Source organism: Mirounga leonina, unplaced genomic scaffold (genome assembly GCF_011800145.1).
Source record: "Mirounga leonina isolate KUSES-001 unplaced genomic scaffold, KU_Mleo_1.0 Mir_94, whole genome shotgun sequence".
NCBI classification, from domain to species: Eukaryota; Metazoa; Chordata; class Mammalia; order Carnivora; family Phocidae; genus Mirounga; species Mirounga leonina.
In genome coordinates, this window is record NW_023270855.1 from 52794368 (window position 1) to 52811556 (window position 17189).

General features: G+C 48.2%; 1 protein-coding gene across 4 annotated transcripts in view; it reads right to left on the bottom strand.

Moving 5' to 3' along the window:
* The window catches only part of INSR (insulin receptor), a 129489-nt gene that overhangs the window by 96968 nt on the left and 15332 nt on the right, over positions 1 to 17189 (bottom strand). For all 4 annotated transcript variants that reach the window (XM_034997375.1, XM_034997377.1, XM_034997376.1 and 1 more), the window contains exon 2: positions 12849 to 13400. In XM_034997375.1, coding sequence (XP_034853266.1) covers positions 12849 to 13400 — 552 coding nt within the window. The remainder of the gene's footprint in view (positions 1 to 12848; positions 13401 to 17189) is intronic.

Sequence of the window (17189 nt, forward strand, 5' to 3'; positions counted from 1 at the left end):
TTGATGACACTCTCATGCCCCACTCAACACACCTACCCCTTCCTTGTTCCTCTTCTCGCTCACATGTACCTAGAATAGCCTCTTTGTTGTGTGTGTGCAACTTTCCCACGGTCTCTCCTTCCTCTATTCTACGGATTCTCAAGAAGGTACAAAGGTTGAAAAACAATTCAATGTTTTATTTCAGAGTTAAGAGGGGGAAAAAATCAAGATCAAAAAAGAGCAGAGGAATGAGATTTTTATTTTTATCAGAAGAGGGGACTATCAGGTAAAAGTTGAGAAAAAAATGATGAGAGATGGGGTCCTTTACCATTTTCTCATTTCAGATGAAGAAACTGAGGCTCGGAAGAGCCAGACAACTTGTCCAAGGTCACATGACAGATACAGGTCTCAAATCCAGGTCTGTCTGACCCTACAGCTGTCTTTAACCATGGAATGAAATGCTCCAGAATGATGAAGATGCTCTAGACCAGCGCTGCCCGACAGAACTTTCTGGAATGATGAAAATGCTCTACATCTGCACTGTCCAAATGTGGTGAGTGTAACCGAGGAACAAGTGTTTCATTCGTTTACTTTTAATCCATTTAAACTCTGCCACATGTAACCAGTAGGGCTACCTTAGGGAGAGCCCAGCTCTGGAGTTCGCCATGTTGGTTCTCCACTGCCTTCAGAGGTGGGACCCTCAACATCCTTACTCTCACCAAAGCCCACCCACCCATCCAGGAGGAGCAGCAGTTGAACAATGTAAGCCATGCAGGGGAGAACAATGTGAGCGAAACGGGGCTACCACCTAACCTAGCCTTCTAGAGATCCTCTAATGTCCTCTAAAATAAAACAGACAGCCCATGCCACTTTATACTCACTGAGCAAGAACAGACCCTGAAGAACGGATTCCCATTGACCATTCCTGGATGGCTAGAACCTTTTCAAGACCTCCTTCACCAAGTTGGGGAAAAACAGAAATTTGTTTGTCTCTGTGTAGGCAATATTCGCACTGTGGATCAAGGGGGAATCAATGCCATTCTCTGACTTCTTTGATACAGAATTTGTAACTTTTATGACCTGGGTCCACCTTAGCTTCCTTCATCCCTCCTCCCAAGACCTCAAGGCCAATATGCCACTGTGTCCTTCACTCTCTCGCATCCCCAACTCCTGTTTTTCATCCTACAGATGCCCACTGCTGTTATTTGCCATCCCCAACATGAGACATTTGTAAACTCCCAATGGCCAGAAGTCACAAAATCAAGTCAAGCAGTGCACCAGGCTAGTGGCTGTCTTTCAAAGGCATCCTTTCAAAACTGTGAAGAAAGTCTGTGAAGAATGATGCCCTCCTCTGAACCACATGGGCATCTTTTTTTTTTTTTAGAGAGAGAGAGAGGGAGAGAGAGAAAGCATGCAGGAATGTGGGGAGGGGAGGGACAGAGGGAGAAATAATTTTTTTTAAAGATTTTATTTATTTATTTATTTGATAGAGAAAGAGAGCACAAGCAGGGGGAACGACAGGCAGAGGGAAGGAGAAGCAGGCTCCCCACTGAGTTGGGGGCCCGATGTGGGGTTCGATCCCAGGACCCTGGGATCATGACCTGAGCTGAAAGCAGACGCTTAACTGACTGAGCAACCCAGGCACCCCGAGAATTTTTTTTTAAGATTCATTTGTTCATTTGAGAGAGAGAACACACACAAGCAGGGGGGTGGGGGAGGACAGAGGGACGAGCAGGCTCCCTACTGAGCAGGGAACCCAACGCAGGGATCAATCCCAGAACCCTGGGATCATAACCTGAGCCAAAGGCAGATGCTTAACTGACTGAGCCTCCCAGGCACCCTGGGAGAGAGAGAATCTTAAGCAGGCTCGATCCCACTACCCTGAGATCATGACCTAAGCCAAAGTCAAGAGTCAAACGCTTAACTGACTGAGCCACCCAGGTGCGCCCAGGCGGCCATCTTTAAGACAATTCTCCAACTTTTTTTCTTCATCAAATTCATCCCCATTTGGAACATCTCTCCTTTCTCGGATTCATCTGTTGTTTTCCTTCTGGAACGTGTCTCAAGGTCTTGTCCACTCTGTCTTCTGCAGAACCGCGAGCCCTAAGATCAACTTCTTGGGTGATGGTTGTTGTTTCTTTTTTCCTTGCCCTTGTAAAAGTCCTTTGCAAATAACCCTCATACCTCGCTGACTTATAAAAATAATTTTCTTAGCAAAAGTTGCCTTCATAAAGAACACAAAGTTTTGTTAACGAAGTTCAGTCTATGCCTTGTTTATTATACACTAAAAACAGGGAGACCAATGAGTACCATTTTACTACACGACAGAACTTTCAAATTTTAAAAAGGAAGTAATAATCAAAGAGCCACAGCCTTGCCCATAGGGAAGTAGCAGCCATTGGGCTACACATTCATTTTGTGTGGTTTTCCGAATCTGTGTCTTCTTTGATAATACAATAATGCTTTTAAAAATAAGACCAAAGGCAAAAAAAAGAAGAAAAGAATAAGATAGGAGTAAATCTCGATTCAATTTATTAAACAGAATTACTAAATGACCCAGCAATCCCACTCCCAGATGTATCCCCCGAGATAACTGAAATTAAGTATTCAAACAAAAGCTTGTACACGAATGTTTTAGCAGCATCACTCACAATAGCCAACAGGTGGAAACAACTCAAATGTTCATCTACTGGTAAATGGATACACAAGACTGGTATATCCATACAATGGAATATTATTCAGCAAGAAAGAGGAACAGGGTCCTGATATATGCTACAACATGGACGAACCACGAAACCATGTCTAGGGAAAGAAGTAAGACATAAAAAGCCACATATCAGATGATTCCATTTATACTGAAACATCCAGAATAGGTAACCCACAGAGACAGAAAGCAGACTGGTGGGGGCCGGGGCGGGGATGGGGGGGTTGTGGGGAGGAAGGGTGGGGGACGGGGAGTGACTGCTAACGGGCACAGCTCCTTTGTGCAATGATGAAAAGTATGTAGAGGTCATGGTCACACAGCACTGTGAATGTACCTAATGTCACTAATAGTAAATCTTACGTGTATCTTACCACAATAAAAAACACTGGGGTTTTTTGGGGGTTTTTTGTTTTATTTTGTTTTGTTTATTTTTTTAGCTTTTTTTAATTTTTTTTTTTTTGGCTTTGTTAAGTATTTTTTTTATTCTTATGTTAATCCCCATACATTACATCATTAGTTTTAGATGAAGTGTTCCATGATTCATTGTTTGTGCATAACACTCAGTGCTCCATGCAGAATGTGCCCTCCTCAATACCCACCACCAGGCTAACCCATCCTCCCACCCCCCTCCCCTCCAGAACCCTGTTTGTTTTTCAGAGTCCATCGTCTCTCATGGTTCGTCTACCCCTCCGATTTCCCCCACTTCATTCTTCCCCTCCTGCTATCTTCTTTTTTTTTTTTTCTTAACATATATTGCAGTATTTGTTTCAGAGGTACAGATCTGAGATTCAACAGTCTTGCACAATTCACAGCGCTTACCAGAGCACATACCCTCCCCAGTGTCTATCACCCAGTCACCCCATCCCTCCCACCCCACCCCCCACTCCAGCAACCCTCAGTTTGTTTCCTACAATTAAGAATTCCTCATATCAGTGAGATCATATGATACATGTCTTTCTCTGTTTGACTTATTTCACTCAACATAATACCCTCCAGTTCCATCCACGTCGTTGCAAATGGCAAGATCTCATTCCTTTTGATGGCTTTTTTTAGCTTTTTTTTAATTATGCTCAGTTAGCCACTGTATAGTACATCATTAGTTTTTGATGTAGTGTTCAGTGATTCATTCCCAGTTTTAAAGAAGGGAAATCTGGAATGCTTCCTATGAAGCCTGTCTTGCTTTTGCATATCCCCTGCTGTGATAGCCCGCAGTTTCTTTGCAAAGGTGAAAGCCTTTAGCTTCCACACCACTAACAAGACAGCCTGTGGCAGGACTCCCATCTGCCCATGGATCAGGGCTGCAGGTGGTCGATTAGCAACACGGATGCTATGCACACTCGTGCCTGTGTGACCAGATGTCGGCACTTGAAACCCTGTCCTTATCAGATCTTCCAAAGAGAACAGCTTCTCCTAGGCAAAGCACTTGGAAACACTCGAGAAAAAGCCCATCAACGAACCTCCCTCTCTAGACGGCAGCCAGCAAGCCTGGGGTCATTAAAGACCCAAGACCCTCCTTGATGAAACAAAAAAAGAAGCAAAGAAACTTCTATAAGGAAAAGGTCAAAGGACCCTCTACCCAAAACCCTCCAGGCACTAGACGATTGTGGGCTTTTATCTACCTGATGCCCCCCAGCGCCGACTGATCCATGCTCCATCCCGTGCCTCTGTGTCCCGTGGCTTGAGGCTGGGTTGGGAGATCTTGGGTCACTTCCCAAACTTAGAATTGGAGGAAATTAGCCCAATTACTGCTACCCATATGGCCCCACCCATGACAGACAATGGGGCCCCAGAGGAAAGCAATGGGTTTTTCTTTCTTTCTTTTTTTTTTGGTATCCTATTTAACATTATTTATCTCTAAGCCTGAGAGAGAGACAGAGAGAGGGGGGAAACGGGGAGCAGGAGAAGAGAGAAGATACAATTTTGAAACTCTTCGCTGGGAAAGCAAACATTCTATCAGGGACAGGTGTGTGGAGAGAGAAGGACGACCACATGGTGCTGGCTTCCAAGCCCAACAGGACCTGAGGTCCCCAGGACCTCCCTGGGGCATTTCAGGTGTTCAGTCACAAAGAACAGATTTTAATTCTGACAAAAGGCCTGGTGACACGGTGGGAAATAACTGGTCGATGAATTTCGCCAAGGAGGAGGGAATAAAAGAAAAACTTGTCAGACCAGTTACCAAGTTACCAGACAGCCACCTCTCCATAATTATGTATTTAACTCTACACCACCTTCTTCCAAAGGATTGGGCCAATTTACTTCTCTAGGCAAAAAAGTAGTTAATTGGAATCCCTTAAGCCCTCTCCAGGAAGCCGGGCACTCGTCCAAACTTAAGTCTGAATCTTCACTACTGAAGATTTGGACAGTACTGTCCCCAAGATGCCAGGGAACCATGCAGTCAACTGGTCTACCTTCTTCCCTCAGCATCCTGGAGCCTACCCCAACACTTTCTGCCTACCTAGCTTATTATCTTAGAGTGAACGTCTTTCCCTTTTTCTCCAACTCAGCAAGGACTTTGGGGTCCCAGCAACATGCCTGGCTCGGCACAGCTGTTCACTCACTATCAGTGCAACAGGCCACCCAGAATACAGCCCCAAAGTAATCTTTATGACCTCTCCCTTGGGCCACGGGAAAACATCTGGCAGCCAAAGCACATGATGGTCTGAGGCTCTTCACAGCATGAGGCAGCCTCCTTACTCTTGCCCACAAAAGGCATCTATGTTTTTCGTCATTGCCATCCCACCCATCTGGAACACCCTTCCTTCTTCCCCTCTTTCTAAGCGTCATTGGCCAGCCGAACCAAACCACTCCAATCTGGAACCACCACTCTCCTTCCACAAATGTCAACGGCAACTTGTCATCCATCGAGCCTGGGTAGGACCGGGAGCACGTGCTCTTTCCTGCTACACAAAATCCAGTCATCTCCAAAACCAGAAGTTCCTTTTAAAAATTCCAATCATCTCCATGATAAGGAAATTACCATGACCCTGGATTGTTGCTTCCCCTCCCCCCCTTCCCCCCAGTTTGGTGCTTTTAGTCCTCTCCTTGATTTTTTTAAGATTGTTGGCAAAGGGGCACCTGGGTGGCTCGGTTGGATGGGTGACTGCCTTCGGCTCAGGTCATGATCCCAGGATCCTGGGATGGAGCCCCACCATCGGGCTCCCTGCTCGGCGGGAAGCCTGCTTCTCCCTCTCCCACTCCCCCTGCTTGTGTTCCCTCTCTTGCTGTCTCTCTGTCAAATAAATAAATAAAATCTTTTAAACAAAAAAGAGATTGTTGGCAAAAACAAAAAGGAATATGGGTGACAAATTCAAATGGCTCCTCATGCTACACGATCCACCATCTTTTATTACTATTATTCAATACCCGTGTGCATGTGTTAGACTTCCCTGTTTTCTGCAGGGACCACAGTGACAAAACCTCAAAGGAATTTAATTTATCAATATTCTGCAGCGATATTATCTAGAGAACATCGTGATTTCCAGGTGCTCTGGCTCACAGACATGTCTTGAACCACCAATCTGATGACTCACTTGAGGGGAACGGGAAGGGGGGGGCGCCTACCTGCCTCGTGACATCTCCTGCCAGCTGGGCTGCCCTGGATGGTTAATTCACTCCTGCCTTTTGACTCCCCAACCAAACAAGAGCTTCTGATGTAAGGTAAGGTAAGGATGGCATGCCATACCTCGCAGTGCCCCTCGGTGCCAGCAAGGGGCAAGGTGACCACGTTGGCCGGATGCTAGGATGCTCCCGATTTCCAGCAAAACCAGCCTCCACCCCCCAATGCGCCCCCTCATCTTTATAAGGTGCATAGCCAAGACCAAAGGTCGGCACAGTTTTTTCTGCGAAGAGCTATACAGTCTCTGTTGCAACTATTCACAGCACCAACCACAGCCATGGGCGTTATGTAAATGCACATATGAGCGCGCTTGGCCGTGTTCCAAGGAAACTTTATTTGGGGACACTGAAATGTTAATTTCATAGCATTTTCACCTCTCATAAAATATTATCCTTTAGATTTACACACACACACACACCCAACTTTTTAAAATATAAAATGCATTCTTAGCTCATGGGCCACACAAAAATCACTTGATGGGTCAGATTTGCCCCGCGGGTCAGTTTGCTGACCTCTGGTCAAGGGCACCCGACAAGCCTGAGGTCAAGCCATTTCCCAGCAAGGTCTCCAAGAGTAAGTTTCTGAATTACTCCTCTGGCCTCAGTGTTTCCCCTTCTGTAAAATGGGAATCATATCCTCTCCTGGGCTGTCACTGTCAAATGCTTAGCACTTAGTAGGTGCTCAGTAAACACTGGCTAGGCCTGAGTGGTCAAAGATGCCATTGCTTTTCTACCTGATAGGTGCTGGGGCCACAGCAATAAATGCCACAGTCCCTGTCTTCAAGAAATCCCAGCCTGATGGAGGAGGCAGCTAGTGTAAGGGGGGATGAAAAGAGCCGTAAGAAAAGGCAGCCAGGGGCGCCTGGGTGGCTCAGTTGGTTAAGCGACTGCCTTCAGCTCAGGTCATGATCCCAGGGTCCTGGGATCGAGTCCCGCATCGGGCTCCCTGCTCTGCGGGAGCCTGCTTCTCCCTCTCCCACTCCCCCTGCTTGTGTTCCCTCTCTCGCTGTGTCTCTCTGTCAAATAAATAAATAAAAAATCTTTAAAAAAAAAAAAAAAGAAAGAAAAGGCAGCCAGAATGCTGGCAGGCTAGAATTCCAGGGACTTCCCCCGCCCCTCCATTTCTTTGTCTTCCGTATTTCCCCAGCTCTCCACCTGGAGTGCAGGAGAGCACAATGCTTAATAGCTCAAATTCTGGGCTCCAACACCTGGGTCCCCAGCTGGAATCCCATCTCCAATGTTCGCTAGCCGTGTGATCCAGGGCAAGTGGCGTACCCTCTGGGGGGGCCTCCGTGGCCTCATCCGTGAGAAGGAATTGCGGGGGGCTCAATGCAGCATCATCAGCCAAGCGCTTAGATCATCAAGGTTCTGATCATTAAAATGCCAAAGGCGGAATTAAATAGTTAATATTTAATCTAGAGAGAGCACCCCAACGTTGAGAGAACCTGAAACAAAGATGGAAGGAAGTCCAAACCCGGGGAGGAGAGACCGGCCTCCTCGGCCTCCTGCGCCTACTCTCTCGCCGATGTCCTATGTGGCGTCGTGGGCAGTTTCCTGGCACCCTGTGGGCCCCGGCCTCACCCACCCCTCTGACTGGCAGCAAGCAGCTGGGGTGGCCGCCAAGAAAAAAAAAAATGCCAGTGGGTTTGGCTAGAGCAGCTGGTCAAGCAAGCTCTGTGGCTTCTGATGCCCCCAAAAGCCCAGAGCTGGGGGTCTCCGGAGCATCTCAAGGCCCCAGGTGAGCAGAGTGGTCTTCCCTCCAGTGCTGTGGGTCCAACACCCTGCCCCCTTCATCAGCGGGTCGGGCAGTGGGCTCTCCTCTGCCTGCCCCAAGCCCAAAATCAGAGCCAAAGCCAAACCCTGGCAGGCATTCACCTAGCGGCGGGTCTGCTCAGAAGCGGAGCGCAGCCATGGTGCTCCCAGGAAGCTTCCAGAACACTCACGGAGTGCCAGGCGCAGCGCTAAATGCACCCCCTACACCACCTCACCTCCTCCCAACCTGCAACTCTGACAAGCAGGTCCCATCATTGTCCCCATCTTTTGGATCAGGAGACAGGCTTGAACCAGCTCATGACCAGTGAAGAGCAAAACAGGACTCCAAGTAGTTCTCGTAACCACCTGGGAAAGGGTCAGTGAGGCCGACCTTCGGGGTCTTCATGACACACCAGTTTGGGGGAGGGGAGATATTCTCGGACCCTGAAGGCAAGTTTGGGGCTTCGACCCGTGCTCCCACCCACAGAGCCCTCTCCTGTAACTCTCCTAGCAAGAGTGTGTCGTCACATATTCAAGGTCAGTATTTGCCACCAGAAGGTCCTCTCCGAGGAGGCGGGGGCTGGTTCCCACCCTGCGGCCCCAAGGACCCCAATGCCCGGCACATAGTAGGCTCTCAATAAAGGTGATTCGTGACCCAGCCTGCATAAACTCCATCTCCACTCTGCCCATCCAAGGCTCCCTCGCATTTGGCCTCTCCTGGTATTTGCACCCCAAACCCATGGGCAGGGCGACAGAGAGGAAGCACCTCCAGCCGCACACTACAGTGATTTTTTTTTTTCCCTTTTAATTACCTTGACCTTCCTTTAATCTTCCTTTGCTTTCTCTGCTTAAAACATCATTGTTTTGAGAACAGGTAGAAGAGGGCACACTGTAGAGAATGCATAAACTGGGTCCAGAGAACAATCCAACACTTTCATCCCAAACACTGGCCAGACCCCAAAAGCTTCCAAAGCCTGACAATCATGCAAGAAAAAGACAATGGCTCTGGCCCCTCCAGGAAGTGTTTGGGAGGATTCTAGAGAACTAAACGAGTTGACAGTTTTTCATAGGCCAGTGTCCGTCACCTAAGACAGGGGAGCATCCCCTATAAAGGTTCATTTGGATCTGTTTTTGTGCTCAAGTCTCACAGCACATTAAATAAGCCTTCAAAAGCCAGGGTCACAAGGTAACATAGCATTTAAAAAGCCACGTCCGCGGCAGCCTTATTCACAGTAGCTAAAATGTGGTAGGAACCCACGTGCCCATCCACGGATGACGATAAGTAAATGTGGTCCGTCCACACAATGGAATACCAGTCAGCCTGAAGAAGGGAGAGTTCCGACACACACACAACACAGATGAACCTTGAAGACATCAGACTCAGCGAAATAAGCCAGTGACAGAAGTCCAAATACTGTAGTATTCTACTTCTATGAGGACCCCGGAGGAGAGTCCCATCCACAGACAGGAGGTAGAGGGTGGGAGCCAGGGGGCAGGGGGCAGGGAGTCCGTGCTTCATGGGGACAGAGTCTCAGTTTGGGGGAAATGGAAAGTTCTGGAGACGGAGGGTGGGGGTGGCTGCAGGACAGTGTGAGTGTGCTTCGTGCCGCTGGGCTCGCACTTAAATACATTTAAGGTGGCAGGGCACCTGGCTGGCTGACATGGTAGAGCATGCGTGTGGCTGTTGATCTCGGGGCCCCGCGTTGGGCATCAAGCTTACTTTAAAAAATAATAATAAGTAAAAATATCAGATCTTTAAAAAAAAAAAAACTTAAGATGGTAAGTTTTATATTATGTGTATTTTCCCACAATAAAAGAAACTGAGGGGAAAAGAAAAGGCGAGGGCGGAGTGGTACTCAGCAGACAGGGGCGCTGGTTCAAAGAACACTCATTTCACCAGCTACTCCTAGGACAGGACAATGCTTCGCCTAGGGGACCTCAGCACTGATCACACACCAGGAGCAGGTGACGACCAAGCCAGATGCCAGGAACCAGGTACCTCAGCAGGTGTCGGTCACAGCAATATGTACAGAGCCACACCTTCCCCTCTGACAAAAGGCCCGTGCTGAAAAAACAAGTCTGTTCTCAAAAGCAAAAGATTAGGGAAAAAAACAAAAAACAAACAAAAAAACACAAAAAACTGCTCACGCCAGGGACATTTCTGCAGATAATACCGTTCTGGATATTTTGACTAAAATCTGTACAGAAATAAATCCACAGAGGAATGTCTTAAATTATATCACAAGACACAAGAGCCTGGAGCATTTCAAACAAGCACCTAAATTTGGAGACCTCAGCACAGGAATAATAAAAGCGTGTTCCTTGTTTCTCTGGTGCCCCAACTACAAGTGGCTTAACTGTTTCTAAACAGAGGGGACAACCACCCCCCCTCAAAAAAATATGCCTTTTTTGTGTCTCAGACTTGGCACGAACCCCAGCTGTCTTTCATTAGCTGTGTGGCCTTAGGTAAGTTAAGTAACTTCTCTGGTCTCCAACATGAGAATGACAGTGCTCCCCTGTAGCCGTGTGGCCTCTAACGTAGATCCTAGACATCCTCTTCTGGCCTCGCCACCGTGGATGCCAACCCCCCGCAAAGCCATTGCTCCCAGCTTATTCACCCTTACCTGCCGCCCACCCCCACCTCAGAAACTTCCCTGTTTTCCAAAATTCCAAACCCACAGGCAGTCGTTCTACTTCTGCTGAGACTTTGCCCCAACTTTGTGATTTAGCTTCTCTCTCTGTCCCTGACCTACCGACGTCCCCAAGATTGCTCCACAATATAATAATTATCGAATCCTCCCCCATCCTCAAACAACGAGGCTCTCTTTCCCTTCACTGCCCAACCTCTCAGAAGACGTGTGGCCTCCACTCTCACCTTCTGCTACCCTACAACCCAACACCTGTGCCTCGGAAGGGCCCCTCCCCAGGGCTCCGATGGCTTCTCATGGACAATTCCATGGATTCTACTCAGGATTCACCTTGTGTGGCTTCCCGACAGCTTTGGGCTCAGGCGAGAAAACCCTCCTTTCTCCCTTCCCTTGTATCTTTTGTGATACAACCATTAAGCAACCCCCACCCCCGCCCCCATCACTTTCTCCCACCTCGATCTCATGCTCACTAACTCTTCCCAGGGAATTTCACGATGTATGAAAGAGTCGAAACAATAAAAAAGTAACGGGTGTGTGTTTGGAGCATGCCTTCCTGGTTACAAAAACATTATAAAACTATAGTGATTAGAACAGTAGCAGGCCTGGTACAGGAACATATTGATGGCTATTCAGAAACAGACCCCAAATCAAAGCCAAAGGAGTAAATTTCTGCAATAAACAGCAGTGAGACCCCAACAAGTTATTGGGGAGGTGGGGGAGGGACATCCCTTTGAATCATGCACACCGACAGATTCCAAATGTCCCAGATGAATCTTTTTTAATGATAATTAAAATAGGGAATTTGGGGAAAAAATCATTTTGTGGATGGAAAAGGACTTTCTAAACATAACCTAACAACATGAGAGGCATGCAAAGATCCCACTCTGGACTCCATAAACATCTGAAGCTTCTCTGGCAACAGCCGGCGATCCAGAGCATTTTCACCACTGAACAAAAAGGCCTGAAAACCCATCTGGCCAGGGTGCCTGGGTGGCTCAGTCGTTAAGCGTCTGCTTCGGCTCAGGTCATGATCCCAGGGCCCCGGGATCGAGCCCCACATCGAGCTCCCTGCTCAGCAGGAAGCCTGCTTCTCCCTCTCCCACTCCCCCTGCTTGTGTTCCCGCTCTCTCTGTCTCTCTCTCTGTGTCGAATAAATAAATAAAATCTTAAAAAAAAAAAAAAAATTTGGCCAAAGGGTCAATAGTCTTCATCTATGAAAACCTCACGTAGACTAGTACTTCGAAAACCACTAAAGTACTAAAAGATAAACGAACAGAGGATACGAACAGGAAGAGAAAACCCAAATGATAAATAAACATGTTTTAAAAGGCTCAACCCCAATAGCAATCAAAGAAATGCAAATACAGTTACAACACCTCGGCTCCTCCCTGCAGTAAATTATGAACAATGTTTCGAGCAACACTCAAAGCTGGCCAAGGTGTTCCCTCTCGGCCCGTGCTAGGAGGGGTGCCCATCGGTACAACATTTCCAGAAAGTCATTTGGCAACTGGTATCAAGAGCCTTTGGCCCAGAAATTCCACTTCTGGAAAAGCAAGGCCCAAAGAAACAAATGCTTGATAAAGCTCTGACCCCAAAATGTTCATCCTTCTCTTTAGAAAAACTGGAAATCACCTAAATGCCCAAAGACAGGGAAAGGTAAGTAAATAAAGACACAACAGAACCACGAGAAGGAAGTACTCCCACTAACTGTGGAATAAGGGCTGCTGTTGTGTTTCCTTTATCGATTTCTTTTCCCAAATGTCTACCCTGAGCAATCTTACTTCTATAATCAGACAAGAGATAAACTTTTTTTTTTTTCCACAACGAAGTCCCCGCTCGTCTGCCCCCACCCCCTCCCAAGCAAGAGGAACATTCAACTGTCTAGCACAGGAGTTGGCAAAACCTGGCCCACAACTTGTCTTGTCAGTAAAGTTTTATTGAAACACAGCCATGCCCACGTGTTGATGTGTTGCCGTGGCCGCGCTGAGGGGTTCTAACAGGAGACCACACAGCCTGCAAAGTCGGAAGTATTTACTACCAGAGCCTCTGCAGAAAAAATGTGCCACCCCCTGGTCTAGGGAAGGCCTCCAGCTTCTCGCTAAAGAACGAGGCGTGAGAAGCAGCCGAAAGCCCTGTGTACCCCAGCATACCTTTCTGGCAGTGGCTGTGTGTCCAGCACCGCTCGACAAACTGCCCGTTGATGACAGTGGCGGGGCAGTTGGTCTTGCCCTTTGCAGTGCCTGGACAAATGTCCCCACACTCCTCGTTGTCATCTTTGTTCAGCACAATGTAATTATCCTCCACAGAATCCAGGATGCGCGACCAGTCGATGGTGGCCAGGTAGCAGAGCTCATTGTTCTTCTCAATGCGGACGGAGCCCCGGGTAATGTTCATCAAGCTGTAGAGGCCAAGCTCCTTCAGGTGAACCATCTCGAAGATGACCAGCGCATAGTTGAAGAAGAGACGCGAGCCCCGGATGACCGTGAGGTTGGGGAACAGGTCCTTCAGGCTCTCCAGCCCATAGACCCGGAAGAGCAGCAAGTAATCAGTGATCATGATGAGTTTGGGGAAACTGAGGTCTCGGAAATCCTCGGGCCTCGTTTTGAACATCAACAGTATCTGCAAATGTCCTTCAATGACTGAGCAGTTGGCCAGCTCATGCAACCTCGTGAGGTTGTTCCGGATATCCATGCCAGGGCACACTAGAAGTGAAAACAAGCAGAAAGCAAGACAGGTGAGCAAACATGCCATGGATGGGTTATAAGAATTAGTGGCAGGCCCAGCTGGGGGCGCCTGGGTGGCTCAGTCGTTAAGCGTCTGCCTTCGGCTCAGGTCATGATCCCAGGGTCCTGGGATCGAGCCCCACATCGGGCTCCCTGCTCAGCGGGAAGCCTGCTTCTCCCTCTCCCACTCCCCCTGCTTGAGTTCCCTCTCTTGCTGTGTCTCTCTCTGTCAAATAAATAAATAAAATCTTTAAAAAAAAAAAAAAATTAGTGGCAGGCCCAGCTTCGCGGGTGTGCAACCTGAGTCGTGGGGCTCACTCAGGAGGGCCCAACCCTTGGCTCAATGTTCTTCCATCCATCTTGAAATCCTTAATCATTTCTGAGCAAGGGGCCCCACGTTTTCACTCTGCCTGGGTCCCTGCAAATTAGCGAGTCCTGACGATGAGTGGTTTTCTCTACAGTGTCTGTGCCTAAGTCATCACTTCCAGAAGGCAAAGAACATAACTCCTTTGGTGGGACCTGTGGGCAGCCTGAGAACCATCGCATCAAATTATCATGCAGTGGAGACCTTGGGACTACACGGGATTGAGTAAGGCAGCAGGTGCAGAAGGGAAAGGGGAGCTGTGCCTGGTGAGTCAACACTGGAGATCTTCAAAAGACTTGGCTTTAGGAGGATAAAGGTGCCCGCATCAAAATGGGGCAAGGAGAGCTGAATTTGTTTTGTCAATTCTCCTACTTCGAGGTCTCTCCTTCCCAACCTGCCTTCCTTGTTCCCTGTTACCTGATCTCCCCCGCACAAACACCCTGCCTGCCCATCTCCTGAAGGTGGTGGTCCTTCCCGGGCTCCAGCACCCTCCCTGGCTCCCCATGACCCTGCACTTCTCCCTCCCAGCCCTCAGGGCTCCCCCCTCGCTCACTCCCCTGCACCATGCTGAAGAGGCTGCCCACCACTCACACACCTCCAAGGCTCAGTGTCCTCCCCTTGTAACATGACCTATGGGAAGCAGTGAGTGGGGTAACAGGCATGCAAGCAGTGCCCAGCACACAGTAGGTGCTCAATTAACGCCAGCTATCTTGCTGTGGTTTATTTCTCCCAAACATATCACAATCATCTCGGGGCTCTGTGCCTTCACTTCCCCAGCTCAGACAGTAAATACGTTCGGCTTCATGGTCAGACAGTCTGGGTAGAAACTACTCCACCCTGACATCGTAGCTCCAAAGCAGGCGGAGACAGTATGTGAATGAGATGTGGCTGTGTTCCAATAAAACTTTATTTACAAAAACAGGTGGTGGCCTGGAGTTGCATTCCTGGGGCTGCAGTTGGTAACCCTTGTCCTAGTCCAATGCTGTCCAACAGAACTTTCAGCACTGATACCAATGTTCTATATCTGCTCTGAGTTCCAATAAAAACAGAAACGGGTCATTTAAACTGAACACAGAGTGGGCGCCTGGATGGCTCAGTCGTTGAGCACCTGCCTTCAGCTCAGGTCCTGATCACAGGGTCCTGGGATCGAGCCCCGTGTCAGGCTCCCTGCTCGGCGGGAAGCCTGCTTCTCCCTCTCCCACTCCCCCTGCTTGTGTTCCCTCTCTCGCTGTGTCTCTCTCTGTCGAATAAATAAATAAAATCTTTTAAAAAAAAAAAAAAGGCTGAGGAACTGAATTTTTAATTTTACTTTAGTTAATTTAAATGGAAATGGACACGTGCAGCTAGTGGCTACTGTACTGGACAAGGCAGCCCTAGCTCTGTCAGCTCTCAAAGCTCCTTTATGCCTTAGCTCTGTGTTTCTAAATCCAGCCTATCACCCTTCAAGGTCCAGCTCAAACGCCACCTCTTCCAGGCAGCCTTCTCTGATTTCCTTTCTCCCATATATCTATTAGAAGCTCTTCCTTCTCCTTGTGCCCCTTAAACTCAAGTTAACATTCATCGGAATCAAACTCTTGAGACAGTTTCTCCTTGCCAAAACACACACACACACACACACACACACACCCTCAACACCTGGAATATAAGGCTCAGTATACAATCTCTACTTACTATATTCTAAGACACTAACCCGTCCCCCAGTATCTTTGAGGCAAATAGATTATTCTAAAGAATAGTAGAAAATCCTCTTAAAAATCTACCCTGAGAACAACTCGCAAAAGAAGCACAAATTAGGAAGAAAGAAACACACACACACACACCAAAGCAAAGCAAACAATTGGGGGAGTAAAGTTGCAATGTTCCTTAGTCACGTTCTGTGCAGATTAGGCTAAATCAAGGGAAAATACACGCACAAACTCATCTACTAGCTAGGAAGTTGGGACGAGGACACCGGTTCGAGCCCCACACACAGCTCCCAGCTGCAGTCACATCCAAACATCCACATACAGAGGTCGCCCCAGGTACGGCGCCTCTGACGTCTCCCACAAGCCCTGTCCCCACCCGACCAGCGGCCGGCAGGGGTGCCAGATCTGACGAATAAAAATGCAGGATGCCCAGTTAAATTTCAATTTCAGATAAGCAACAAGTATTTCTTTAGGATAATTACATCCCCTGCAATGTTTGGAGCATACTTATCCTTAGAAACTGTTGTTTAGGGCGCCTGGGTGGCTCAGTTGGTTAAGCGACTGCCTTCGGCTCAGGTCATGATCCTGGAGTCCTGGGATCGAGTCCCGCATCGGGCTCCCTGCTCGGCAGGGAGTCTGCTTCTCCCTCTGACCCTCCTCCCTCTCATGCTCTCTGTCTCTCATTCTCTCTCTCAAATAAATAAATAAAATCTTTAAAAAAAAAAAAAAGAAAAAGAAACTGTTGTTTATAGGAAATTCAAATTTAGCCGGGTGCTCTGCCTTTTCTCTGGCAACTTACAGCGTAGGTTTGGCCACCGTTCTGGCTCCTCAAACCTGAACCTCATCCTGTGTTTCACACGCACGCCCTAAAATTTTACGGTGCAGGAACCAAAAACACCTGCCCGCCATCCTCCCCAGGCTGTGGCAGGACCAAAACCAGGGATGAACGTTCATTCAACTGTTGAACACCAGGGAAATGCAAATCCAAGCCACAATGAGACACCACTTCACTCCCACGAGGATGGCTGAAGTCAGAGAGGGACGATAACAAGTGTTGTCAAGGATGCAGAGCAATTGGAACCCTCGTACTTCACTGGTGGGAACATGAAATGATGCCGCTGCTGTGGGAAAGTCTGGCGATTCTTCAAACCATGAAGCAAAGAGTTACCACGTGACCCAGCAATTCCACTCCTAGGTAGATATCCAAGAGAAATGAAAACACAACCACACAGAAACTTGTACAGGCATTCCTTGGAGGTACTGCATGTTCGGTTCCAGACCACTGCAATAAAGCAAGCATCTCGATAAAATGCATCGAATGAATTTCTTGGTTTCCCCAGTGCATAACAAAGTTATATTTGGGGGCGCCTGGGCGGCTCAGTCGTCAAGTGTCTGCCTTCGGCTCAGGTCATGATCCCGAGGTCCTGGGATCGAGCCCCTCGTCGGGCTCCCTGCTCAGTGGGGAGCCTGCTTCTCCCTCTCCCCGCTCCCCCTGCTTGTGTTTCTGCTCTCACTCTCTCTCTCTCTGTCAAATAAATCAATAAAACCTTTTTAAAAGAAATGACAGGGGCACCTGGGTGGCTCAGTCGTCAAGCGTCTGCCTTCGGCTCAGGTCATGATCCCAGGGTCCTGGGATCGAGCCCCATGTTGGGCTCCCTGCTCAGTGGGGATTCAGCTTCTCCCTATCCCTCTGTCTCTCTCCCCGCTCATTAGCTCTCT